The sequence below is a fragment of the Megalops cyprinoides genome, chromosome 10, assembly GCF_013368585.1.
Source record: "Megalops cyprinoides isolate fMegCyp1 chromosome 10, fMegCyp1.pri, whole genome shotgun sequence".
NCBI classification, from domain to species: Eukaryota; Metazoa; Chordata; class Actinopteri; order Elopiformes; family Megalopidae; genus Megalops; species Megalops cyprinoides.
Genome location: NC_050592.1, coordinates 13,292,515 through 13,319,225, shown reverse-complemented (window position 1 = coordinate 13,319,225; position 26,711 = coordinate 13,292,515). Strand labels below are relative to the sequence as shown.

Genomic DNA, 26,711 nt, shown 5'->3' with positions numbered 1-26,711 from the left:
AAACCTGCCTCTTACACGTTTGGCACAAAACATAGCTCAGACCTTACAGTTTATCAGTAACAATATATTCAGATAGATTTCACAGCCAGAGCAGCAATGCTTTACTTCCCTGCAAGAGAGACATATCTGGTATCATTGACCTGCATGTGAAGTACCACAGAGACCTAAATATCAGCATGTTGAGATTATTTCCCATTTAATATGACAGAAGTGTGGTGTTATCAATTAAAGAAGTAGTCCCTCTACGTTTCTTGCTTCATTAACAGCTTCTATTATACATCTCTGAGATGCCATACTTGTTCATCTCTTCTCTTTCCACCATTGTTTGTCATCATTTCTTGCAACGTTATCTACACTATATGGCCAAAGGTATGTGGACATCCCTCCTAATTATTGAGTTCAGGTATTTCAGCCACACTGATTGTTAACAGGTGCATAAAATCAAGCACATAGCCATGCAATCTCAATAGACAAACCTTGGAAGTAGAATGGGTCCTACTGAAGAGCTCAGTGACTTTAAACGTGGCACTGTCATAGGATGCCATCTTTGCCACAAGCCAGTTTCTGAAATTTCTGTCCTGCTAGATCTGCTTTGGTCAACTGCTATTAAGTGCTATCGTTGTCAAGTGGAAGCATCCAGGAGCAACAACAGCTCGGCCACAAAGCGGTAGACCATGCAAACTTACAGAGCTGACAGTGCGTAGGACGTAAAAACCGCCTATCCTCTGTTGAATCACTCACTACAGAGTTCCAAACTGTCCCTGGCTGCAACATCAGCACAAGAACTGTGCGTCGGGAGCTTCATGAAATGGGTTTCCATGGCCGAGCAGTTGCACACAAGCCCAACATCACTATTCGCAATGCCAAGCGACGGCTGGAGTGGTGCAAAGCATGCCGCCACTGGACTCAGTGGAAACACGTTTTCTGGAGTGATGAATCATGCTTCACTATATGGCAGTCTGATGGACGAATCTGGGTTTGGCGGATGCCAGGAGAGCACTACCTACCGGAATGCACAGTGCCTAGTTTGGTGGAGGAGGGATAATGGTCTGGGGCTGTTTTTCAGGGTTTGGGCTAGGCCCCTTAGTTCCAGTGAAGGGTAACATTAACATTACAGCATACAAAGACATTTTAGACAATTGGGATGAATTAGAACGCTGATTGCGATCCAGGCCTTCTCGTCCAACATCAGTGCCTGACCTCGCAAATGCTCTTTTGGCTGAATGGGCACAAATTCCCACAGACACACTCCAAAATCTTGTAGAAAGCCACCCCAGAAGAATGGACGCTGTTATAACTGTAAAGGGGGGAGGGGGAAATCCATATTAATGCCCATGGTTTTGGAATGGGATGTCCAATAAGCTCATATAGGTGTGATAGTCAGGTTGACACATACTTTTGGCCATATAGTGTATCAATGTTATCTACTATGCTGCATCACTTCCCTCATTAGATGAAAGTCTGTGACTAAAATAATTCTTCACACTAACATTTGTTCTTTCAGTTGACAAACAGCTCATTTTCTCTCATCCTTAAGTACAGTCTTAATTTTACAAAAAATGAAGTCTCAGTACATTCAAATGCTTCAATTTGAAGTCAGTTAATTACATTTTCAACTTTTACATTCAACTTTCCAAATGCAAACATTAGCCATTCAAATGAGATATTTCTATTTCTATGTAGCCTAAAAACTGATCCAGTCATGAAAGTAACTTTTGGATGAAACAGAAGTGAGAGGTCTCACTGGCTCACAAGGACCTCCTGACCCAGAGCTTCGATTGCAGAGCTCCTGCAATGTTGGCAAAGTATCACAAGAGGGAGCAGCAGTAGAGAAATGGTTAGGAGAGGTGAGACTTCTGCAGGCACTTTCAGTTTTAGAAACCTGAAAAATACAATATGTACGCGTAGAAATATTAGTTTCCAAAGAAATTTGGAAGTTTGTTTCTGATAACTATTTTTAGTTACATGGATTCAGTTGTTACTATTCTGTATCTGAAAATTTCCCAAATTTACACAAAATTGTAATGACCTTTTAAGTCTTAATACATTTTTAATTTCATTTCTTCATTTAATTCTTGATATCCTAAGAGAAGTTTATGTTTGACTTAAAGTTTATATATTTATTTAGAAATTAAAGATAATTTGATGATGTCAAACTGTCAAAAATATGCAATAATACAGTTCCACATGATGTGTAATATATTAGAATATACTCTATGGAGTTAGTGCCTTACTATCTTGTGCTATAATGATGATATAAAATAAAATATGAATAACACATATATATAATTTGTAATTTTATTAAAACTGATTTTATAAAACATCTGAGTATTGGAGAAATACTGACATTTTACAGGTCACACTTGGTCTTTAGGAAAAGAAATTTCCAATACAGATTTTTAAGAAATTAATTTCTTACAGTGAGCAAGAAATACAAATAAGTAATCAAATTTCATGTCACATGGTTTCCTACTCTAAAGAGCATTCAAGGATTGGTTAAGGATTGAGTTAACTCAAAATGCTTATCACCAGCTACTCCTCCTTCCAAGTCCCTCCCCTCCCTCCTATCCTGAACCCTCCCCCTACTCTGAATCAGAGTATGAAAGGCGTGTTTCTCATGACCATCTGCACTCCAAGGGCTTTGAGCCTCAGACCACCAGCTGACACTCCCGCTGACCAGAAAGAGAGAAAGAGTGTGTGAGAGAGAGACAGACAGAGAGCCACTGAATAATGGACATCCCAGTTATTCGACAGTCGCTTGGCCACCTGGGAACAGAGAAGCATCAGATGCTGGACCTCAACAAGCGTCTGGAGACCTACCTGGGCAGGGTGAAGTTTCTGGAGGAGGAGAATGAGCTTCTGAAGGAAGAAATTCAGCAACTGAGGAGGATCAGGAACCCTGAGGCATGGAAGGGAGAGTTGGAGGGTGAACTGAGGAGAGTGAGAGGTGAGGTAGAGGCAGCATGGAGGGATAGGGACAGGGTGGACCTGGAGGTAGGAAACCTGGGCGAGGAGCTGCAGGTGCTGGAGCTCCAGAGGCAGAAGGAGGCAGCTGCTCAGGCCAAGGCCCGGAAGAACCTGGCAGAGAGCAAGAAGGAGCTGGAGGAAGAGAGGAGGGCCCAAATCTGGCTGCGGGAGAAGGTTACACAGCTGGAAAAGGAGCTGCAGCTCCACCTGGAGGTCCACCAGGAGGATGTCTCACTCCTGTTGGCCAGACTGAGCCATGCTCAACCTGTCCCAGTGACTCCTGCTCACACTGATGTCCTCAGCATTCAGGACCTGGGTCATGATTATTCGCTAAGGGCTGCCCGGGCGTGGCAGGAAGCAGCAGCTGCGTATGAGAACCAGGTGAGCCACCTTGAGGACTCAGTGGCCCAGGCCAGAGCCAACATGGCCCAGGTGGCACAAGAGAAAAGGGACGGCTGCTTGAAGGTGCAGGGCCTCACCAAGGACCTGGAGGTGGCACGTGGCAAGAAAGAGGTCTTGGAAAAGGATATTGCCAAACAAAGGGAAAAAGAACGCAAGCATATTGAGCAACTCCAGGTGAGAGAGGTGTGGGGGAGCCGGCCTTGGCTATGGGGATATTTGGTATTACTGAAATTACATTGAAAAACTTGTTTCATTATTTTACCATAATCTACAAGCATATTTAGTTGTACTATATTTATTTAGTTATATGGTCCACATACATACTGACCTATTAATCAAACCCTACAACTACTGCAAAAGTAATTTTAATTAAGAAGTCAGCTAATGCACTTTGGTAAGTACCTTTATGAAGCAGTCCTAAACAGCCCTGTAATCCTCTAATGCTCAGAGGGCACTGTAAATGTTGTATGCAACAGCACAAGTCTCTTTATGGGACAGGGAGTTCTCTTACCCTGCTTTTTGGAATCTACGGAAATGAGTCATGAGTGTTGTTACAGCTAGGACCAGCAAGAATGCTGTCAGTCACAATGACAAAATTGCAGTAGGAAACATTGTGGTGCATCATCTGCTGGGCTTGGACTCTAACCAGACCAGGACTGTGTAAGTGCCTCACTAAAAACAGAGAATAGCACTACGTTATGTGACGAAATTGTAGTAGCATGTGAAAATCAGGATCTCCTTCACGCAGCATATTTGTAAGGTGCAATCAGCATTTTGTCAATACAACTGTTCTTGTATTGAAATTATATATTTCATCCTCTGATGCTGAATATATTGTATCCATTAATAGTAAGCCTTTAAAGCACAAAAGTAACAATAAAAATATTTAAATACAGACTCCCATGCATATGTGAGGTTAGGTAGGTCAGAATTTCAGAGACCTGTGTCCTTCACTCCGCCCTGAAAAAATATGCCATGCCATATCTGTTCCCAGATAAACTTGTCCAACTGAAGCACAGTTATGATCCATTACAGTATGTTATTGGCATTTAGCAGACACTCTTCTCCAGAGCAACTTACATACGTCATTTTTTACGTTTCCCATTTATACAACTAGATATTTACTGAGGCAATTCTGGGTTAACTGCCTTACCCAAGGGTACAACAGCAGTGCCCCAGCAGTTAATTGAACCGGCAACCTTTCAGTTACGAGTCCTGCTCCTTACCACTATACTAAAATGCTGCTTTTGGCAGTAACTGCTTATGGCGGAGCACAATGTCATGTGTACCATGGAAATTTTCTTTCCTGAATGCAAATCATAATGACTCAGCCTTAGCATATGGAAAACAGCGAATCAGTAAATTTTAGAGTTTTTCAGAGTTGAAAACAAAACAAGTGGATATTGCTTTGATGATATCATAGACCTGAATAAAATTCATCTAAAGTACTCACTGAAAACTTTTAATCACAGGCAGATAATAAGACACTGCAGAAGGAGCAGAGGAAATATTTTGACATCGTACTGCGTGTGTGTATTCCAGTAGCAAATTCCAGATTCTCCAGACATGTTTTCTTATTCTTCTGAGGACTGAAAATTTATTATGGTTGGAAGCATAGTTTCCAGAAGTGTAGTGCTTTTTTTTAAATCTAACTGCTAAAATTCACAGCATTGTAGGAATTCAAATATTGTAAAACAAGTATTGTGTTTTCTCAAGATAGTGGCACAGTGGATGCAACAATAGTGGTTCTAAAATCTCCTGTCCCAAACATTCAGTCTCCTGAACTGTCAAGGTGGTGTTTGTTGGAAGAGGTTGATGCTGTCTGTCTGTGCAGAGTTCCACTGAATGCCCGTTACATCTTGAACAGGGCTGCACATTGTGAACCTTCTCAATGACCTGCTGACGGTTGGGAAAAGCATTGTGTGATTGTGTGATGCATCTTTAGCTCCAGCCTGCGCACTGTGAGGAAGGGAAGCTCATTTTAAATGCTAATTACGCAGCTGTATTTCTAATTTGGAGGTGCAAGCGTTAGCTGTAAGGGTGAGGTAGTGGATCATGTCCTCTGGGAATTGCTTCCAGGTCACTGAAGCATTAAATGACTTACAAAGGTCAGCAAAGCACTGTGACTGTGGGACTGCAAGCAACAATATGTGTGGATTTGCAGGCACTGAGCTGGTATTTTGTGACCACTTGAAATATTTTGGACATTGATACTATTAAAAGGACTGAAAGAGTTAGGACTTGAAATTAAAAATAAAATTGATGGGACTGAACATTGGCTTGGATTTGTGCTCCATTCATATTTGTCCTCTTCCTGTCTCTTTGTCCTGTTTCCCAGGCCCATCTGGAGTCCCTGGAGGGGGAGAGGAAATATTTGGGAGACCAAATTGCTGACATTCTGGAGGACAAACGCAACCTGTTACAACTGAAGATGTCTCTGGGGCTGGAGGTGGCCACTTACAGGTGCAGGTCTAACACTAGCTATCTCACTCTCACTATTCATCATTTCACATCTCCACCATAGAGTCTCCATCCATCAGGGCCTCACTATTAGGACAACCTTACAGATGGTATATCTGTAGCCAAAGCCATGAGCCAAGGGTAAAATGAAGCACTAACTTTATTACCCACAGCTCAGTTGGTTCTTTATTATTTTCGTCTAGAAACACCTGATTGCCCACTTAAAACTTTGAACCATGTCCAACTAGTCTGATATTTCTGCACAGAACTCTTCAATAATTTGCTGCCTAGCCCGTGTATGTTTTGCTGCCTAATTTCTGTTTGGGAAGAGTACAAACTAGAATTAATACATCACAAACTCTTGAATTTGCAGCCTCGGATGGAGCAGCTTTCTAAAGGGCCATCCCCCCTTAAATGAGGAACTTTAGAATTGATCTCTGAAAGTGTTTTTCTTTCCTCCCCCACATATTGATCCTGCAGGATCCATCTGTTAAAAAAAAGGAAAAGGCCCACAGTGCTCTAGAATTGTTTGAGGTTGTAGGGAGGGGAAAATGGCATATCAGATTCATCCAGGAATAATATCAATATTTTCAATCCAAAGTATACAGCTCGTGCTGTGTATTCAAATCCTGAATTGGTGTAATATGACAATCCACACTGTGAACTGAATTTAACAAAGACAAGATTTTAGATGATATAAACATGTAGATAGATGGAACTTTCCTTGTAAATTTATCTCATACTACAAAAATCACAGTGGAAGTCCAAAAGTGGAAATTGTGTTAAAGTTTTAATTTTCACCTTTCTTAAACCAAGCTCACACATGATTGATTGGCAGAACAACTTAAAAAATGTATATGTTCTGAATAGGTTCCCTTTGAATCTGAGCAGTATTGCATTAGTGACACTGACAATGATGGCGTGCCTGCATTCAGGAATTGGCACTGTCCTCAGAGTGGGGGGGAATTAATGCTGTTCAGGCTGATGGGAACTGCTGGGTCTGTCTGTGTGTCGGTATGTCTGTGATGCTTTACGACTCCGGGACCCCACGTCTTAGGCGTTGTGCACAGGAAAAAGGCAGTGACGGCGGTCTGCATGTCCCAGATGGCCTGACAATGAGAGAACTGTCACCCTATTACCATATCAAAAGATCCCAGCCTGCTGCTCTGGCTGCACAAAAGTGACCCCCCCCCCCACCCCTCCAAAAACCCAACCCCTACACCAAGCACCCACTCTCTAAAATGACTAAAGTGTTGAAAAACCTTGGCGAAACGATACTCTGAATTAATCATTGTCAAAGCATAGTGTTAGCTCTCTTCGTTCAATGTTTCGGCTCATTCACCATTCAAAGTGATGACGGAATGCTAAAAGTAAGATTCACCCAATGCGACTGCACAGTTTATCCAGAAATTATTACCATTACCATTTTTAATATAAAAAAAATCCAAAAAAAGATTAATTAACTGGTTTGTATAGCCTTTTTATTATTATCAATTATTATTTTAAGCACACCTCTCTTGCCTGTGTCTGTTTATGCAGAGCTTTGTTGGACAGTGAAAGTCTGAGAAGAAACAAGCTATCCACCAGCTATCCATGGGGGTTCTGCACATTTGGTATGTCAGACAGAAACAGCAATATTTCATAAATTTCTGTAATTTTGTGCAATATATGCATGTTCTTAATAACTTTTAGTCAAAAGTTTTTAGAATGTTTCTGCATGGTATGAAAATGCACACATTCTATCTGTTTCCAAATTCAGTCTGACTACTGCAGTTTGGCTGTACAGCCAGACCTTTGAACATGCATTAATTATTTGCAGGAGAGTGTCCTATTGCCCATTCAGAAATATGAGCCTGACGTGTATCTGCACATAACCACATTATGCTTGTGATAACGGGAGATGTGATTCGGCTTGGCAATGTGAGATGCACAGGATGGTCCCTAAAGGTCATTCAACCGCATGACCTTGATTTCCTGTAATTTAAACCAGACAGAAGAAAAAGATCAATATCAACCCATTAAATTCCAACTTGATTATCCTGCCTCATGGCTAAGGATTTTGGATATGATTGGTAGGTCTGCATTAGCTAGATACATTTCATGTAGTCCAAATAATTTTGAAAAGAATAAAAATTCTTTATTTCAAGCCATTTTGAGTTACAGAAAGCATTACGTCACCTGATTAACAAATCCACTGCTATTTTTTTCTGTGGCATCTCACTGCTTATATACTGCTTTCCCTATTGAAACAGACTATCCTCTACTCCAACATGATAACTGACTTTTATTATTATTAATTCATATTGCAGCATATTGTATATCAGATTATATATATTATATTACTCTATATGTGTGTTTCTGTATCATTCATAGATGGAAGGTCCAGCCCTCAAGGTGTCAAGCAAAGCCTCCAAACAATGTTAAATAATGACCACATTGCCAGCCCAGTCTCTATTCTGCTTAGTACAAGGACTCAGACCACAGCAGCAGCTATGCCCGTGACACCACTCCAAACCCCACAACGAGATGCCTCTGAAAACGAGCACAAGACCGCTGATTTTAAAACAGACAAGCAGGTTGGTTGGAAAGTTGAGTCATCTTGGCTTCCAGGTTTGTCAACTACACACCCTAAAGGACAGTTGAATGGAAAAGGTTCAACTGAACATTTTAGGGCAAAGGAGGTCAAGGAGGAGGTCAGTCATGCTGTAGTGCTCTCAGAACCCAGATCACAAGAATTATGTGGTGTTATCACACAAATGGATGAATCTAGTATTGATCAGTCTACTGTGGGAAACTCAGAAGTTAGCACAGAGGACAAAGGGGAGGATTTGGCCACTACCAAGCTGGACAAACACATAGATGAAAATGACACAGAGCCCACTGTGGAGCAAGAGACCGCCACTTCTGAAGTGGTTGAGTTCAGCAAGAATGAGCCGTCAGTATTTTCTGCAAAGACCGAAGATGTCACCAGCCCAACACAGGTGACACTGGATATCTCAGTGGCAGCTAATTCATCCAATCTGAAGACAGCAGAAGACCCACGTGGCTTTTCAGAAGAAGTGGTGAGAGACAGGGGGGAGATTGAATCAGTGGAAGATAAAATCTCAGAAGTAGAATCAGGATCAGGTTCAGAATCCAATATTGATGAAATGGATTGTGCCTTAGAATGTGGAACTGCAACAAGTGAGTTTAGTAACCTTGTTGATTCCAACCAAGATGAGCACGTTGCAGCTAAATCTGAGTCAGCTGTGCCATTAGAAGCCACCAAAGAGGTTTTGAGTCATGAGAACGAAATAAATGAAGGACAAGGTGATGACAAAGTGAGTACTATAGAAGATAAGAATGAAGATGAGTTACCTAATGAACATGAACCTGAAAGGATGCTGGAAGATGAGGTTGTGCCAGAACAGGACACATGGGATGAAAAAAATGAATGTACAATAAAGAATGAGTGCACGGAAGAAGTAGGGGAACAGGCTCATGATAATGAAATTGAAGAGACAGAGACAGAAGAGGGAATGGGTGAAGAGATGACTGCAACAGAAGAGAATCAAAGCGATTTAGAAAGTGAGAAGGAGATCTTGTCTGCTAATGAGGATCCCATTGTACAGTCTGAAATGGACAGAAACCCAGGAGATGTGGAAGGAGAGCAGACTTGTTCAGATGGAGAGCAGTTGGAGCTATCTGATGAGGATGGAGAGGGCTCTCAAGATGCTTCTCAGTCGTGGAGAACTGAAGAGGGGGAGCTGGAGAGCATTGACAGCTACACCCTTGACCACACTCTAGCTGACACCCGTCCCCTGATCCGATACAAGAGTGATGAGGCTGACGCGAACACTCAGGCGTCCCACTTAGAAGCCAGTTGCTCCAGCGAGGATGAGGACAATGATGACAGAGTGGCAAGAGGTGGATTTTGGGGGGAGGATAAAATGGGGGACATCATTTCCAAAAGTGCCAAAGTCATGGAGGATCCAGACAAAGAGTATGAAGAGGAGGGAGTTAATGAGGATGGTTTCGAAGAACGGGGTGGATCACGGGTGGATGTGGGAGAGGAGATTGTTCTCACGAACAAAGATGATGAGCATCGGCAGATTGAGGGAGAAGACTCGGTTCCTTTGGGTATTGAAGACACAAACATGGCAGGTTTCACTGGCTTCAGGACAGACTCAGTGGATACGAAGGATGAATGGAATAAAGAGAAACAGAACAATCTGCAGCAGGAGATGGATTTACTATCACTCGATTCCAACGATGGCTTGAAAGCTGAGACTGTAGACAGTGAGGCAGCACCAGGACTTCAGGCTAAGTGTTGTGAAAGTGAAGGAAAGGAAATAGAGACCACTCAGGCCTGTCCTGTCAATATCAACAGGGATGTAAGCTCACAGAGTCAGTCTGATGATGAAAAGCAAGCCGAGGTGTGGTCACATCCTGAGAACCTTGCTGCAACATCTTCATCTCCTTCAAGTATAGTAGCTGAATCAATGTCAAACACTGATCAATCAGCCTCTGTTGGAACTGTAGAAATATCACCAACACAAAATGTGACAGATGAGGGCTCAACAATGACAGTTCACACTGAGGAAACAGAAGTTCTTGCTGACAAGAAGGAAGAGGAAGGACAGAATCTGTCCATGCTAACTAATGTGGATTTCACAGATGAGTTCTCCCTGCACAGTGAACTCAGTAGCACCATGGGGAGTCTGGCTAATGCTGTCAACTCTGACTTAGATGATTCATCCAGTTCTGAAGGTGACTCACCCAATGCCAGTCAATTCTCACAGTCCATCAAACAGGATACAAACCAGGATGACTTTGCAGCTGGAATCACCAGTGGGGCTGTGGGTGAGTCAGTAGGGCATTTTTCTGAGGTTTCTGAGGTCTCTGACCATCTACTGGATAATACCAAAACGGATGTCACTGGCCAAAGAACAGAAAGTGGTATGTTCCTTGAAAATCAATGGGAGGTTATAGAGAGACCCAATGCAGACCCATGGGGACCTGACTCATTTGTTCAAAGTGTTAAGAATATGGCTGAATGTTCTCAGACATTTTCCTACAATGAAGGCAGAATTAGCACAGAGTTTGAGGAAGAGTCGGGGGATGCTGGCCAGCCCTCTGGAGATTCTCCTAGCATTGCAGTGGAAGAGGTCAATGTCATCAAGATACAGGAAACCAAGGCAGTGCCCCAAGCCAATGGAAAATGTAGTGACCTTCACAACTTACTGAGCTCAACTTTAAATGAACATACCTGGAACTCAAACAATAAGACAGGAGCTGTCAGTGATCCAAGCGAGTGTGAGCAGTATGACAATGTGAGCACACACGATAATCAGAATATGACATTTGGAGTTGCATGGGGAGAACCAGACAAACTGCTGGGGGCAAATAAAAACACTGAAGGTGCCATAGAGGCGACCCAAGGCCATTCTCTGGAAAAGCATCCTCAGATTCCTGTGCAGGTCAAACAGCTCTTATGTGGAAAGATGGAGGAAGATGATGATGGCCGATCTGAGGATTCACTGGAGGAAGGAGATTCCTGGTCTTCTGGGGAAGAGTAGGGAAAACCTCTGGAGGGCAGAGGAAGGTTTACATTTCATTATGAAACCAGGGGTAATCGAACTTGCTCCATGTTGTCTTTTCCAAGAAATTGACATCCTTGATGAAATAATAAAGCACTAAAGTATTGAGGGTGTAGAGAGGGAACTGCACTTTTTTATTTAAAAACAAAACAAGAAAACACATAAAAACTGTCCCATAATCCACTTCATTCTAACAAGAATCACAGCCAGCAATAACTTCTCATGAATACTAAAAAGAGAAACATTTAGTGGAATGTGTAAGAACATACCAAGCCAAACTGGAAATATTACAGAGGAATATTTTCCTTATGTTTATTTTTAAAATAAAACCAAACTATATTCTATTTATGAATTCTCAGTGAGCCAAACCCACACCTTCATCTCATGGTAACAGACTAGGGTAAAATGGCCTAAGCGCCTACCCGAGGAAAATCCATAATTTAAAACATGTTAGAATATATGCCCCATGTGAATATTCATGGCCTTGGTCCAAACAGCAACCTTTGTGTCTGTGTTTTCCTTTCATTTCGACCAATAGTCTGAAAAAACTGACATTGACACCATACCCTGGAAAGGCGCTCTCTACCATTACGTTTAGACAAGCCTATTGTTTCTTAAATTTGAGGCTCATGGGACAACAGAAGCTATTTGGTATGGAGAAAATTCAGAGAGGTCACGCGTACCATTGATTGGCTCTATTGATTTTGTATTGATCAGAGAAAGAACAAAGCAGAGCAGCATACCTACCAGCAGCTGGCTGTTGAATGGACTTGCTTCTCAGGAATGGTGGTGACTTCCTCTTCACGATCTCATTTTACACTGAGCACAGGCTTAGCTGAATGAATTAGCATCTTTTACTCTAAGGTAATTGGTTATGATTATGAGGCATCTTTAGCAGGGGTAGATAGTCCTTTTACCAGAATACCAGATTTTCCTGTAATTCAGACTTGTCAGACCTCCTCTTAGAATCTTCCTTGGTTTTAATTCCACATAAACCTGTCACTCACAATAAACTTGTGAGTTTATTAAAATATGTTGCATGAGGTCTGAAAGAGTATCTGTGTGTGTCAAGCTAATGTTATTTAACTGCTGAAAATTTTAACATGTTCTGAATGCAAAAGTTAAAATAGGCTTCACTGAGAAGCACTGCTCTGAATAATCAAACATTAAACATTTTTATTGCATAGTCATTTACATTCATCAGGTGTTGTAATTCATCAAATTATGTCATTATGGATTTAAATAAAAAAGAAGGAATTGTGTTAATGTTCAAGAGGTCTCAGAGTACTAAATGGAATTCAGGACTATCTGCACACTTCCGCCCTCCAGTTAATCTTTGCAATATCACAGGCATCTCATACTACACTTCTGCAAAAATTAGACATCACGAACTCAGCAGGTGACACATGGTGACACAGCAGAAATAGCTTCCCAGGGATAGCGTAGTGAAGCTATCACTGAATATGTTTTCACCACTCGACCTTGTCTTAATTACAAACCTCCCATAGACACTCTTCTGGTGAAACAAGGATGGCACTAAAATGAGAGAGTGTGTATTGCAGGGTGGATCCTTGAGTCTGTATACTGTAAAGCTGCACATCTGTGCAGTATTGATCCACATGAACATATTTCAAGGCTCCTCTGTATTAGGATTGCAGGCCCTTGATTTAGGCAAAAAAAGTAGGCCTTTCATTGCCTCAGATGGTTTTTGATCACTGGTTCAGAATAGTACTTTAATCTGATCACACACTGCTGCAGCAAAATTAGAAAAGATTGCTAAAAACAAAGTTTCCTTTGAGTCTCAAAATATAAGAAGCAACAGATAGGGCTACGTTGTTTTTTTTTTGTTGTTGTTTTTTTGAGGGGAGGGCTGCACTTTACAACGAGCTGCATTTATTATTATTTTTTTTTAATTTGTCTTGTAGTGTACACCCATAAAAGTAGATTTGCATGCAGTTAACCTTGTAGCATTGTGAAAAAATAAACAAATTGGCAAGAAATATGTGTTGTGTTTGAATGTCTCCTCTTAAGCCCTATGTGTCTGTGAATATGTGACACAATGAAAACGACCAGCAAACAAAGAGTTCTGTGTCCCTTAGAACACTCATAAAATGGATACAACACATTACCAAATAAAAACCTAGTGTTTTTAATGTACAGATGGTTTGGACCATTGATACTGTATGGATTTATTTGAAAAGTCACAAATAGCCCAGCTGTGAAACAGTGTATGGCATAAATCTGCTTGGTTGCTGATGATAACACCTCAGGTATAATGTTGTACTCTTTAGATGATGGGCTGGGAACTTCAATGCTGCTAAGTGAGCTTTAGGACAAATCCCATACATGTTTAAGTACTATTTCATAAGATAGATTCTAATGGAAAAAAGTGGAAATTTACAAGGCATAATATTGCACAGGTCTTGCTTTTGAACAAGGTAGTTTATCAAAATGTCTTGAGTAAATAAGAATTCAGTTGCTTAATAAAATGCAGAAGGCATAAAATGGTAAGCATCTGCAAGGTGCATAAAACCAGGTAGACAATTAAGACAAGGGTAGAATTTAGGATTAACTGTCTGTCAGTTACAAATTGCACCACTTCCTTCCTTTCTCATCCAAATGACACGTCATTCTCTCTCCTTCTCTCTGCCATCTTAAAACACAAAAGAAATAAAATCAGATTCTCCCACCTGTATCTGGTGGCCCTTTTTTTGTTCTTTGCTAAATAAATAACTGAGTAAATAAATTAATAAATGGTCAGACACAATGTCAGTCTTAAAGGGTTGGGTACCAGTGGGCTTGGCTGTACATCAGAATGACTGACCTCGAAGCAGGCTCACTGGCAATGCAAGAGCAAGGCCTTAAAAGGAAGCATGGGTCCAGAGTAAGGAGAGAGGGAAAAATAAGCAGCCAGTAACAATAGATGACCTCACCTCCTTCTCTCTTTTCCCTCCTCAGCCCTCTTTCCTTCTGCCATTCATTTGGTAATGTCCAGAACAATGGCTGCTATTTTAAGCTCTCTTTCCCTCCTCTCTCTCTCTCTCTCTCTCTCTCTTTCTCTCTTTCATTCCAGCCAATAACGGATTCAATAAAGAGAAAATGCAGAGCGCCTTCACCAGCAGCAGACTATTCCAAAGCCTATTCATAGCAGAAATACTGTGTGTTGTAATGAAATTACATCAGCTGCCCTTCAGTTTCTCCCCAGCCTTAGTCTGAGTCCTGCGTTTCTTCTCTTTTTTTTCCTGAAATCAACAAGTGAGTCGTTAAACTGTTCACTAGCAGTGCTGGTGACCCACTAAAGACAACCCATGATATACTAATACTTTACATAAGCAGAGAATAGCTCAATATGATTTTTTTTTCTAGTACTGAGAATTTAACCTTACACAGTATTTGCTTATTTAAGGATTGCAAGCAAATGTGCGACCATTAAAAAAGTGAAAAAGATACTCAGAAGGAAGGGCAGGGGACAATAGTGGTTAGATTGTCATTGTCCCTTCCTTTCCTGACTACTCCCTTGATGAAATTCTCTTCATCTTTTACAGCATCGGATAATTGCCTTATGCTGATACAGCTCATGGAATTAATTTAAGCCATGCATTTATATCTTTCCTTTAAACAGATACTACTTCTGAAACTCAAGAAGATAAACCAGTAATTATGCAAAAAAAGATTTGCTTTTACAGATTCAAGTAATACTAATACTGTACAAAAGTTTTATGTTACTGCTTTAAACTGAGTGACATACTCACCAAGGGCAACTTACACAGTATTACAGGACATAACTGCTTGGTAAAAAAAATACAATTTAAATACAAGTTATGAGGTACAACACAAATTTGATTAAAATGTATAATTACAGGCTGTATGCTGTTGCTACATTATACATCCACAGGAATCAATATTCAAGTTACAGTACAAAAGTCAATAAACAAACATACTAGATTATTATGCAAACTCTGAGCAATTCGCATCTTATTTTAGTCTTTACATTTTTACATTTATTTATTTTGGGACGACTGTCTCTTAATATACTCTTAATTTATCTGGACTGTGCTTATATACCCTGGGATTAACTGGTACCCAGTATGGCAACAAATTCTTTGAACAAAACAATGAATGTGAGGAAGTGCTGTTGCACTCTCATGAGGACACCTGTTTTCTCATATGAATGCAGTCACTTCCTCTGAGGTCTTATGATATCTGCCCGGCGTGGCCAAGCCTGATGAAACAGCATGCAAGTCAGATATTATTGTCTGGCCAGCTGCACACGGGGGCACTATATTTGGAATAGCTCGTGGAGTCTAATCTAGGGATTTTGGTCCCCAGCCCCAGCCCTAGCCCCAGCCCCCTCTGGAGGATGTGGTGGCTTGAATGGAGACACAGGGAAAAGAGAAGTGTCCTGACTCTGGGGGAATGTGATGCACTTCCCTAGAGGCCATCTGTCTCCCTACATCCATTGCACCCATACAAATGGTGGGGGGGTTGGTTGGGGGGAGCAGGGGGGGGGGGGGGGGGTTAATATTATTAATATTAATATCTGTTAATATTACAGATGAACTTTGTTAATATCACATCAGCTTAATATTAGAATGTATTCAAAAACTACTCGCCATGGCTCTCCATGTCTCACAAATCATATTAGAAATGTAACCTACACTTTAGTGTTGTTTAAAAAAAGAAAGAATCTATGTTTGACTGTATTGATTCAAAGGTAATATTGATTCAAAGGTAATCAGCTAAGAATTTCTCATAAAACGTATTAAACATCAAGCTGTTAGTTACAATAACCACTTGAAATGTAATCAGTGTTAAAGATGAATATTTCAGACAGAATCTAATTAACAAAAGTTATAGATTATGCCACACTGGCTGCATTGAACAAACTGAATGATTCAATATGACATTTATGTAAAAATAGATATTGCCATATTGTATTAATTTTACAAAAAGATTATTTAGTTTTCACAGATGTCCAATGCAATACAGTGTACAAACGATTGCTTATTTCTGAACGATTGCTTATTTCTTAAGTCTGAATAAATTACCTCTGCTTCCAAAGGAATCAATGTTTGCCCTGATAAAGCAATTAAAACAAGGGGAAGGAGAAGTCTTTACACATAAACCACACTGTTTGCATCATCTTTGTATGTGGTATTGAAGGTGGCTTTTAAACAAACAAACTGTATCATCCTGTCAGACCAATCAAGGAAATGGCCGTGCTATCAAGTATATCATTTTAGAGACTAAAAAAGACTGGCCCTGCTTTTAACTGCACCCGATAAGACAAAACAGACAAACATGAAGATTTAAAAACCTAGTGATTTAAAAATAGAGACAGAGTTAATGTGGTCATTTGCTGATGTCACTTACTGATGTTGAAAACCTTTATCATCAGGGTAAACAAAGCTCATCATTATGGACTTCATTCTTTTTTGCAAGAAAGTGCCTATTCAACAGTTGCTGAAAGTGGTTTAATTATATGGTATTACAGACATTACTGTAGGCTTTTGTCTAGTCAAAGTTAATAAAGCCAATTACCGCAAGTGATTAACAGTGAGTCATCCAGTTACAGTGAGCTAGACAGATTGGCTGTGGCTCTCTTGATATTCACACTGGGCCCACAAAGACCAAGACCAGTATGGGAAGGGTCTCATTTCTCTGATGACAGCTGGGAAAGCTGTTGCAACAGGCATAAAATCAGATATATCAGGAATATGGTCAAAGAGAGACCACAAACCATGACAGCTGCTGTAGGGAATGAGTGAATCAGACTTGGATTAAGATTTTTTCCCCTTCATCTAAAACCTGCTGACCCCCATTTCAGACAAGCTGAAATGAAAAAAAAAATCCAAAGATTATTGCATTTAAAAAACAAGTAACACAATGTGAAAGGCCTTGATCACAGCACAGTGTCATCGTTAACAATCAAAAGAAGACAGAATCATTAAGACTTCAACTTTTAAAGAGAAATCTTTGAAGAGAGAAGCAAAACCATCAAGCACATTTCAATATATGTATCCTACATGCCCTTTTGTGCATACAGGGGACTGAAAAAGGGTAATATACAGAGCTTATATAAACACTTTAATTTCCCCATGATTTTGGTGCACCGTGAGTGCTGGAAACTGAGGCTGATGGAAGGGTCTGAGTCTCTTGAGTCAAAGGTCTGTTGGCCTGTTGGAGACATGAGCTCAGCGGCTGCCCAGGACAAAGGCAGCTGACCAGCCCAGCTGACGCTGTGGTCTAAAGCCTGTTGCAGTGGCGCAACATGTGCTTAAACCCACTGGCAGGGTCTTTGCCAAAAGCAGAGCCAGTCTGTAGAAGCCACAGAAAAGCACTTGTTCATGCTGTGGGGCATAAATATAAAAGGCATTGAAAAGTCTCTCCATTATTTCTCTGCCAGACTGCTTCTACATGCCTCCGTATCCTCATCTGACCCCACCCTACTAAGCATGCCTCCTCCTCTTTGTCCCTCTGTTTCTCTCCTCTGACATCACAATTATTCATAACGCTGGCCCCTTATTGGGGGAGTGAGCTACAAAGAATGCTTTCTGTCACCCTATCAGGATTCTCTTTTCCATTTTGCATGTTTTCTTAATTCTCTGCTGCTTACTCCTACCTACCGCTCTGCTGCTTGCTCTCAGACTATGATCACCTTCCAGCAGGGAGTTGTCTCTTTTCAATTATTGTTTTATTTGTGTATTGCCTTTGTCATTTTTCAGTTATCGCTGATGTTATAGTGATTACAACATTAAAGAATTACATGAAGTGATTTTGAGTGTAGTCATTTCTCACCATTTTTACTGGTGTTTGTGTACAGCATAAAATATTTCACACTTTGTAATTTACATAAGAAATATACATTGATTAATATCAGACTTTGCATTATACAATGCAAAGTAATGTCAAGCAGAACAGAGAGAGAGAGGAGACAGAGAGCTAGAGAATGAGAATGATCTCGATTGTTCAAACCTCAAACCGCTCTGGACTCCACTCTCAAGCTGAATCTAAACATTCCTCTCCCCTGACTCAACTACTGCCCCCCCCCCCACTCTTCACCACTCTCATATCCAATGAGTGCCCTGCCTTCAGAACAGTAAGACAATGCACAATGAGATGGAAGCACACTAATTTTTCACAGCTTTTGTCAAGGATGAAGTCAGCATCTGTCATCTGATAGATAAGTCTCATAGATATAGCCTGTTGGAAGAACAGATGGACAAGCCAGACAGACAAGACTGTTTCACATGAGCTGTGAATATGAGTGCTGTTTTCAAATGAACAAATGGTTTGCAAGGAACTGTATGAAACACTCAAGGTGGGAGAATTTTTAAGTGTAGACTCGTCTGGATCTGCCAGCCACATGTTTGCACATGGGCTACCATCTGGTGGATGAATCCTTCCACTACACCTTTGGCACTTGAAATCTGCACTCTTGAAGCAGATGCTCATGAAACATGCAGTAAAAGAGATTACTGGGCTTGACCAAGACAGACACTTCATCTGCTCAAAAAAAAAAAAAAAAAAAAAACTCTTACCTAATTAGTCCATGGAAGGCACAGAACACATGCTGGTCTTATTGACATTGATTGTAGAATGTTAATTCAAGACTCAAACCATTTCACAATAAAGACAAATGATTCATACCTTTTTTTAGGTCAACTTGTCTATTTAATATATAAAATACGGTAAAACATACGCAAAAAGGGGAAGGTATCAAGGAACAAATGGATACTTTGGTACAATAACAAACACTTTTTTTGTAAAAGCAGTATAGAATTTTTAATAACATATCAGTGCATACTTTGTTTATGAAAATATACACAAATTGTATATCATTCTCCAAAAACAACAGAAAAAACATCTTTTTACAACAAAACTCAAAGCAGACTAGCCGAACACAATATATTAGCTATAATTTTCTTCTTTTAAACTTTTCCTCAGGTACATTTTTTTGTGGTTTATATTCTTATTGATAATACATTTCATTAAAAAACTTAGATAACATGGTTAATTCTTTGTTGTCTTAATCCCATGCATTTCCATCATTAAAATTTTCTGTCTGGTCTGAAATAAATTAAAATTTTTCCACCTAATTATGTCTGACTTTGTGACATTTGACAAAAAAATTGCAGCATTGAACTGGTAGTATCTTTCAGCTTTCTGTTATTCACTTTATGCCTCCATCACTTTATATAGACTAATATTATTACAACAGTTGTTTTTAATAAACCTTGCAATATCAATAACACCCCTTCTGAAGAAGAATGAAAAAAAAATGGAAACAAAACAAATATATATTTATAAATTTATATAGATTAAAATAAAATCCAACAAAATAAGATGACTATCCTACACAAAACAGCAGAAAATTAAAATGGCTTGTCTTTATTTTTATTATTATCATTTGCAATAATAACAAAAATAATAGCAATAATGATAACAATAATAAAAAATGGACAATAAAACTGTCACCAGCACAGATTAACACCAGAAAAAGTGAGATTCTAAAAACTTCAATGGAAATCAGGGGTGCAGGTTTATTCCTTTCTGTGAGATTGTCTTTCCTTTGATTATACTGACTCACGGCATTGTGCTGACTGTGAGCTATAACAGAGTTTGTACAGCAAAGGCTCACCAAATACAGAGGTGCCAAAAACAGACAGCATGGTTTCACAGATTGGTGCACAGCCAGAGATACCTCACCTTGTTTCTGAGATCAGATATGACAAAGTTATGAACTGTATACAGATGTACCTGTTCACAGCTCAGGATTCATCTACCTCTCTGACGTAAGGTGCACCAATGTGCTGATGACCCAAGCCATCCCATTGGCTCCTTATCCTCCTATCAAACTCCAGCTGCTGTCTGTATAGCAAGCAATGCCTCACAGCACCGTTGCCATTGGAAATGGCCGCAGACCTTGCTACCATGGGCTGTCCAGAAACCATGACTTTGTACCTCTGATGCAAGTGATTCAAGTGATCCCATCGTGCCAATAAAATAAATGCTACACAAACCACCTTCCTGATACAGACAGGTAAATTACCCCGTTTCAAACAGTCTCCCTTTCAGTAGCCTCCTCAAGAGCTTTTCCATTGCCTGGCAAAGCCCAAGAAATACGACGAGAAAATCAAAGGACAGTGAGACAGCCACAGAAAGGGTGCCACAGGTATCTTTGTTTGCAGAAATTGGACCAAAGCAAAGCGAACTGTCGTGTTTGGTCTACAGCAGCGGCCTATGACTTCCTTTACCTAGTGAATGACAGACCAGAGGAAAATGCTGAAGGGCAGGATAGCAAAAAAAAGGGGGAAGCAGGGACTTCTGGGATATTTGTATATGAATAAATACAAGGAAGCTGTCTGAGGCTTTTAGACCATCCTAACTGCTGAGAGACAAAACAGGAAAAAGGAGAAAGAGAACTAAAGGTGAGTGTGTTTCCAGCCTCTGGGAAATTCAAGTTTCTAAGAAAACAAAGCAACCAGGTATTTTAAATATAAAACACTTTACACATAGAAATATTAAGTCTTTGATAAAATGACATCCAGGACAATTTACTCTGAGAAGAGCCATCTGTACCAAACCAGAGAGGGATTCTTTATCTAGATTTTCCTAGGTGTAGAATTTGGGGTTTTGCCACATTGAATGACATAGGAAGGGAATGGGGTGTGGGTACGTGCTCTGGACCAGATTCCAAATTATTCTGTTACAAAGTGAAACACTGAGAAACTGGGGACACAGGATATCTGTCATTACCTTAAATTCAAAGTGACCCAATGAAGGATCCTTTGCCACTCTTTAGCAGGGGTCAAGATGGACTAAGGATCTGTAGTAGTTGTTGTAGTCTGCCACACCTTCATAAAAATATTTAATCCTGTTTTTACTCAGAGATACATAATTGTACTATAAAACATTCAACACATATGTGGCAACTAAAAAGAAAGTTAGACATTATTTTACAGCAATGCAAAACTGCAATACTTGTCAGAAAGTTGTCACGTGAATAGTTGTTTTTTTTTTTTATTTTATTTTAAAGAAATTATTACACGTACTCTGCTACCTAGTGTCAGAAGTGCAAATATGAGCTTTCATGTGTGAAAGCATATTCTCTGCTGAACAGTACATGCTGTTTGCAATATGAAGGGTCTTTTTACGGAGCCCACATTTGGTTTGTTGAAAGTATTCTGTGGGCAGAGAAGCAGCAGAACACTAATGCGGTGCAATGACGGGGTTCATGGTCCTTGGCCCACTTCCCTCCCTCAAATTCAGCATTCTGGGAACACTGTGACCCGGGAAAGGGCCACTACATGGGGAATATGCTTTCAGAGATTTAGGAAGCAAAACTGCATTACAGAAATGTGCCTGGATGACAGAAAAGGTGACTCACGAATCCCCCTGCTGTAAATAAAAGGAAGTGACGGCCTCATACACCACCAGCAGATTTGTGCAGGTGTGTGCAGGTAAGTGATATTAAAGGATATTCAGAGATGCAACATGCCAAGATGAGAAGGGGGCTGGGTCTGGAATTAAAGTGCGGCCCATCTAATTAATAGTCACAAATAACTTGAAAAGTCAATTTCCCTGCTACCTTCCTCATTGCCCCCCAGCATTCTAGCTTGCAACATATTACATTTACATATACATAAATATATAGACAGATCCACTGAGAATCAACACATTTGTTTTAGGGATATCCTGCAAAATATATGTGAATATATATTTATATATACAATCCCTATTGTCTATCATTACTTCCACATTATATGCGGTTTCCTTTTTAAAAACATGTAGTTTTACTGCCATCTAAAGCCATTTAAAAACATATGCCACCTTTAGTCTTCAAACAACCTCTTTCTGCTATACAAGCACCAAAGCTGGCTGTAAAGGAACATCAAAAAACATTTGTGTCTATATACACACGGTTCATCATTTTTTTTCTTTTACAATTCATCACTCTGAACCCTCTAAAATTCAAGCTTTTTGTTATGTCTCTTTAAAAAAAACTGCAAGAATACTTCTTGATTGAATTGACCAATATCCCCTGAATTAAGCAGCCAGAGGCGAAAGTCAGTAAAAGATACGCAAATAAGACCGCACCTCACGTACAAACTGCAACTGAACTCTGTATGTAAACGGATGATTATGAAATATATCCAGCCATTTTCAGTTTCTGCTTTTGTTACAGGAAAGGAGAAGAGTTTGCCCCTTGCCACACATGGTTTGGTTGAATTTCAACAAGCTTGGAACCAACAGGATTACTTCAAATAAAAATAACCTTATGAAAGAGCTGTGTCATTTGATAACTACCCCCAATAAGGTCATTATGCATTAAATGATGGCTGTGGTGGCTGAGGGTGGGGATCGGAGTGGGGCATCTGGAAAGGTGAGATGCATTAGCCCACCACTGATTCAGTATCCCTTTTCAACCTACCGTGGGTGTCAGTGTACAGGAGTGCAGTCCAGGCTCACAACACAGGGGCAGCCTCTCGAAGATTTGGGCTCTCTGACAACGCCCTCTGAGGAAATTTGTCTTAAACAGCAAGTCTTCTTAACTTGACACGTGTGCAGTGCTCACAGCAAAGCTGTGGATCATTATTCTGATTCTGAGGTGAATGGAGTCATTTTCAGGCTACAAGAAAAAATGATCAGCAGAGCCCGTGGAGCCTGACCACAGCTTTACCAAAGGATACTGCTTCAGTTTAACAACATGCCTGACCCTCTGGTCCGAGCTGTATGTCTGTAAGCAGACACTGGGCAATGGGCAACAGCAGATGAGAGGATATAATTACCCAAGAGGATGATTGCGAGGAAAAATTGCAACACGTCTTGCACTCAAGTGTGAAAAACAGCCTGCATTACGCCAAAACAATGAATGGATGAATTTCATAGTACAGATACAACTGCAAACCCGGTGTATGCAAAGAGCTAACAGCCACTGTTCTTTTGTGAGGGAAAACACCCTCTCACCTACATCATTACTTCCTCTTTTGACCCAGCATTAAACACAGCTCCCATCTCCTACACACAAATGAATGAAACACGAATGTAAATTTAAAAAAAAAAACAACTACCTCTGTTTCAAAATGCCCCCCCCCCTTCATAATTCTACCCCACTCCCTATATTAACAGTTAATCCCTGGTTTGGTGGCTCAGCCCGTGAGAGTGCGTGTGTGAGTGCATACGTGTGAGTGTGTGTGGTAGTGAGAGGGAGGTGGTGGTGGTGGTGGTGGTGAGGAGGAGGCGGGGAGTTATCATCGCTTCACCACTTCCTGCATGCCTATGTGACCCAGGCGTCCAGTCTCATGCGCTTGACGTTGGCGCCCTCCTGCTCCGCCTCCCCAGAGGGCCTCAGGAGCCCCGGGGCGGAGCCGAAGTCGGGCGGCTGGCGGGGCTGGGCGCCGTCGTCACGGTCGCTGCCCTCGTAGGAGCTGCCGTTGCTACTCAGGCTGTCAACGGGGGAGCGGCCGGTGGGCTCCAGGCGCAGGGCCCCTGGGTACTGGGGGACGGCCGTCAGAACGCTGCCCGACACTGAGCAGGGCGTGCTGCGCTCCCGGCTGGGCGAGACCGGCTCAGACTTGATGCTCACGTTGGGGTTGGTGTTCACTGTCAGTGTGGCGCCCTGAGGTATGTGACCCACAGGCCTGAGGGGAGAGAGAGAAAGATAAAGGGAAGAGAAACAGAAAGAGGGGGAGTGAGTCGCCACATATTTGTATTCCTTATCTGCCACTGAAACTGCAGTGTAATGCAATGTAAATTCATAACAAAGGCACTAAACCTGAACTAAAATTTCAAAAAGGATTGCACATCATTGTGTATATCTTGTGTTAACAAAGCCATTGGAATTTTGGGTTCTGATGAGTTAATCCTACTAAACATTAAACAGCCAGGAGCCAAATAAAAGCCCAGTACTGACACAACCTAGTGCCATTCCATATCGTTCGATTCAGATTATGTTTTTTTTTATCTACAAATTCCTTTGAATGGTAACACAAATTCAATCAATTCCACCAAATACCTCTTCTTACTATAAGCACACAACATCCCAATGCAAAATCTATACCTTCTATCCATGCCTTCCTATGGAAATCACACACACCACTCTTGTGGCAAACTCCTTATTAACAATGTAGTTAAGGCCATGTTCCAGAATAAATAAATGACTAAATGGTGCCCTCTACTGACCAAATAATGCACATGCAAATACATGTATGCAGTGGCAGTAAATCAGTAAATTCACTATTTTATGCTGTTAATTTGAAAATCATTAGGTTCATTTATGTACTTCAAGAGCTGTTCTTTATTTTAAATGTATCCACAAATCATAATAGATCTGTGAAACAATGTGCAACAATGTGTGTGTTAAATGCCATACTTGGAAGTTGGAACACATACGTAGCTGTTTCCACACTAAATAAACAGCAGATTCACGCGTGGCCATCAATCTGGGCAGCAATGGAAAAATCACCTGGTTGTAGAGTCTTACCATAAGTTAATTAAAATCATTACTCTGTCTTTCATCAATTTGTTCAAATAATCTGATAAGCAATTTCAAAGAATTTACATACTGATAGATTTAAAACACCACGTTGACTCAATGTAAAAATTATAGTGAGCTGTCACAGGTCTGATGCACATAATGTTATGCGTAAATGGATGCCCTTAACCTCAACCTGCACTGATACTCACAGAGCCAAGTTTAAAAAGCGAAATGGATTCAAGTGACAATGAAGGACACAGACAACTTGTACTGCACAGACTGAGAGACAACACACGCTTTTGCATCAGCAAACAACTGAGAGCAGAGGGAAGAAAACTATTTTCAGGGCCCAGCCAGTCTGGCGATACTTAAAAGACTCGTGCAGACTAAAGAATTCATCAGCGTGCCACAAGCAAACTCCATGGATGGTGTGAAATGTCGCAGTTTTTTTCTGTTCATATGCCTGCGTGTGAGCGGCCCGCACTAAACCGTCTTTTCACACCTCATGACAAAATGGCAGCAGAGGAGGGAGGGAGGCACAGAAAGTGACAGAGAGTGAGAGAGGAGTGAGAGAAAAGACAGAGACTCAGAGCGATACAGAGCGCTAGCTGTCAGCCAATTCCTAGATTCAACCTGGTTCAAAAGAACCCCCTACTGCTGCATCAAAAATGACTCATGATAATATTGCCAATGCAACATAAAACCAAACGCGAAGCAGAACAGCAGTAAAACACCCCCAACCGTACACAATTTCTTTTGACTACCTAAACTGATTGGCACTGAATCCCAGCATCAGTGCTGGTTAACCTGTGCATGCTTTTTACTAGGTGCATCTGTAACAACCTGGATGCACATTGTAGAACACCGTATTCTTGGTCAAAGGCATCAGAGTGTAGAGTCTTTAGACCTATGCAGACTAAACAAGAATGATCTTTCTAAAGTTGGACAAAGAATGAAGCTGATATATTCCTCAAAGCTGAAAAAAAGCTTATGACAGTGATGGCATAAACAGAAAAAATACAAGCAGCGGGACACACTTGATATTTCATTAACATTTAGATTGGGAGCCAGTCATCAGGTGCATGCAAGCCAGGGTCATAGAGGATTCCAATCGCCCACTACGGAAAACAGAATTCATTTTCCATCTGTTTTTCACAGTGAATTGGGGGTGTTGTCAATAGATGCACAAGCTGAGGAAAACCCTTCCCTGCCCTGGGAGATGAAATAATCTGATGTGTAAACCTCAGTAAACACAATTTGATTCATACTAAAAAGCAGCACAGAGGAAATAACATTGGAATAACTTGCTGATTTACAATATCTTGACTGTGCTACTTCAGTTGTATATGAAAGAATTAAAATTTTTAAAATGCAACATATTTATTTTGGCACTACTTTGCTGTATGGCATTACGCATGTTATCCATAATTTTTCAGATATGACAGATCACTAATAAGGTGGATCACCAGATCACTAATAAGGTGGATCACCAGATCATTAATAAGGTGGATCACCAGTCACAGTCAGTAAAATGCTTTTTGGTCATCAGGAAGGGTGCAGTGTTTGGAGGTCTGGTTTAGTTCCCAGTTATAGTAATCATACATTTTGATGATGTTTTTATTCATGAAAATAAATGACAGCTGTTTCATTACTGAAATTCATTTCAGAATACGTGTGAAAAGTCAGGTTTTTAACAACAGATTACAATCCGTGGTTAGAGTAGGTAGTAAAGGGACAGAGAGACTTCATGAACCCAAAATGGGCGGAGCTTCCATGTGCTGTCACTGACTTACTGATTTCAGCCAATCATCTTGTTTTCCTAA

The 26,711-nt window shown here is 40.6% G+C and overlaps 2 protein-coding genes across 11 annotated transcripts in view; one reads left to right on the top strand and one right to left on the bottom strand.

Moving 5' to 3' along the window:
- The first annotated feature begins 2,730 nt into the window (after window positions 1–2,730).
- nes (nestin) lies at window positions 2,731–11,387 on the top strand. Its single transcript, XM_036538691.1, has 5 exons — window positions 2,731–3,543; window positions 5,708–5,832; window positions 7,369–7,442; window positions 8,203–10,671; window positions 10,894–11,387. The coding sequence occupies exons 1-5, from the start codon at window positions 2,731–2,733 to the stop codon at window positions 11,385–11,387; spliced, it is 3,975 nt and encodes a 1,324-aa protein (XP_036394584.1).
- Window positions 11,388–19,870: 8,483 nt separating this feature from the next.
- Window positions 19,871–26,711, bottom strand: part of mef2d (myocyte enhancer factor 2d) — a 59,385-nt gene continuing 52,544 nt past the window's right edge. For all 10 annotated transcript variants that reach the window (XM_036539466.1, XM_036539472.1, XM_036539470.1 and 7 more), the window contains one exon: window positions 19,871–24,052. In XM_036539466.1, coding sequence (XP_036395359.1) covers window positions 23,689–24,052 — 364 coding nt within the window. In that variant the 3' untranslated portion in view covers window positions 19,871–23,688. The remainder of the gene's footprint in view (window positions 24,053–26,711) is intronic.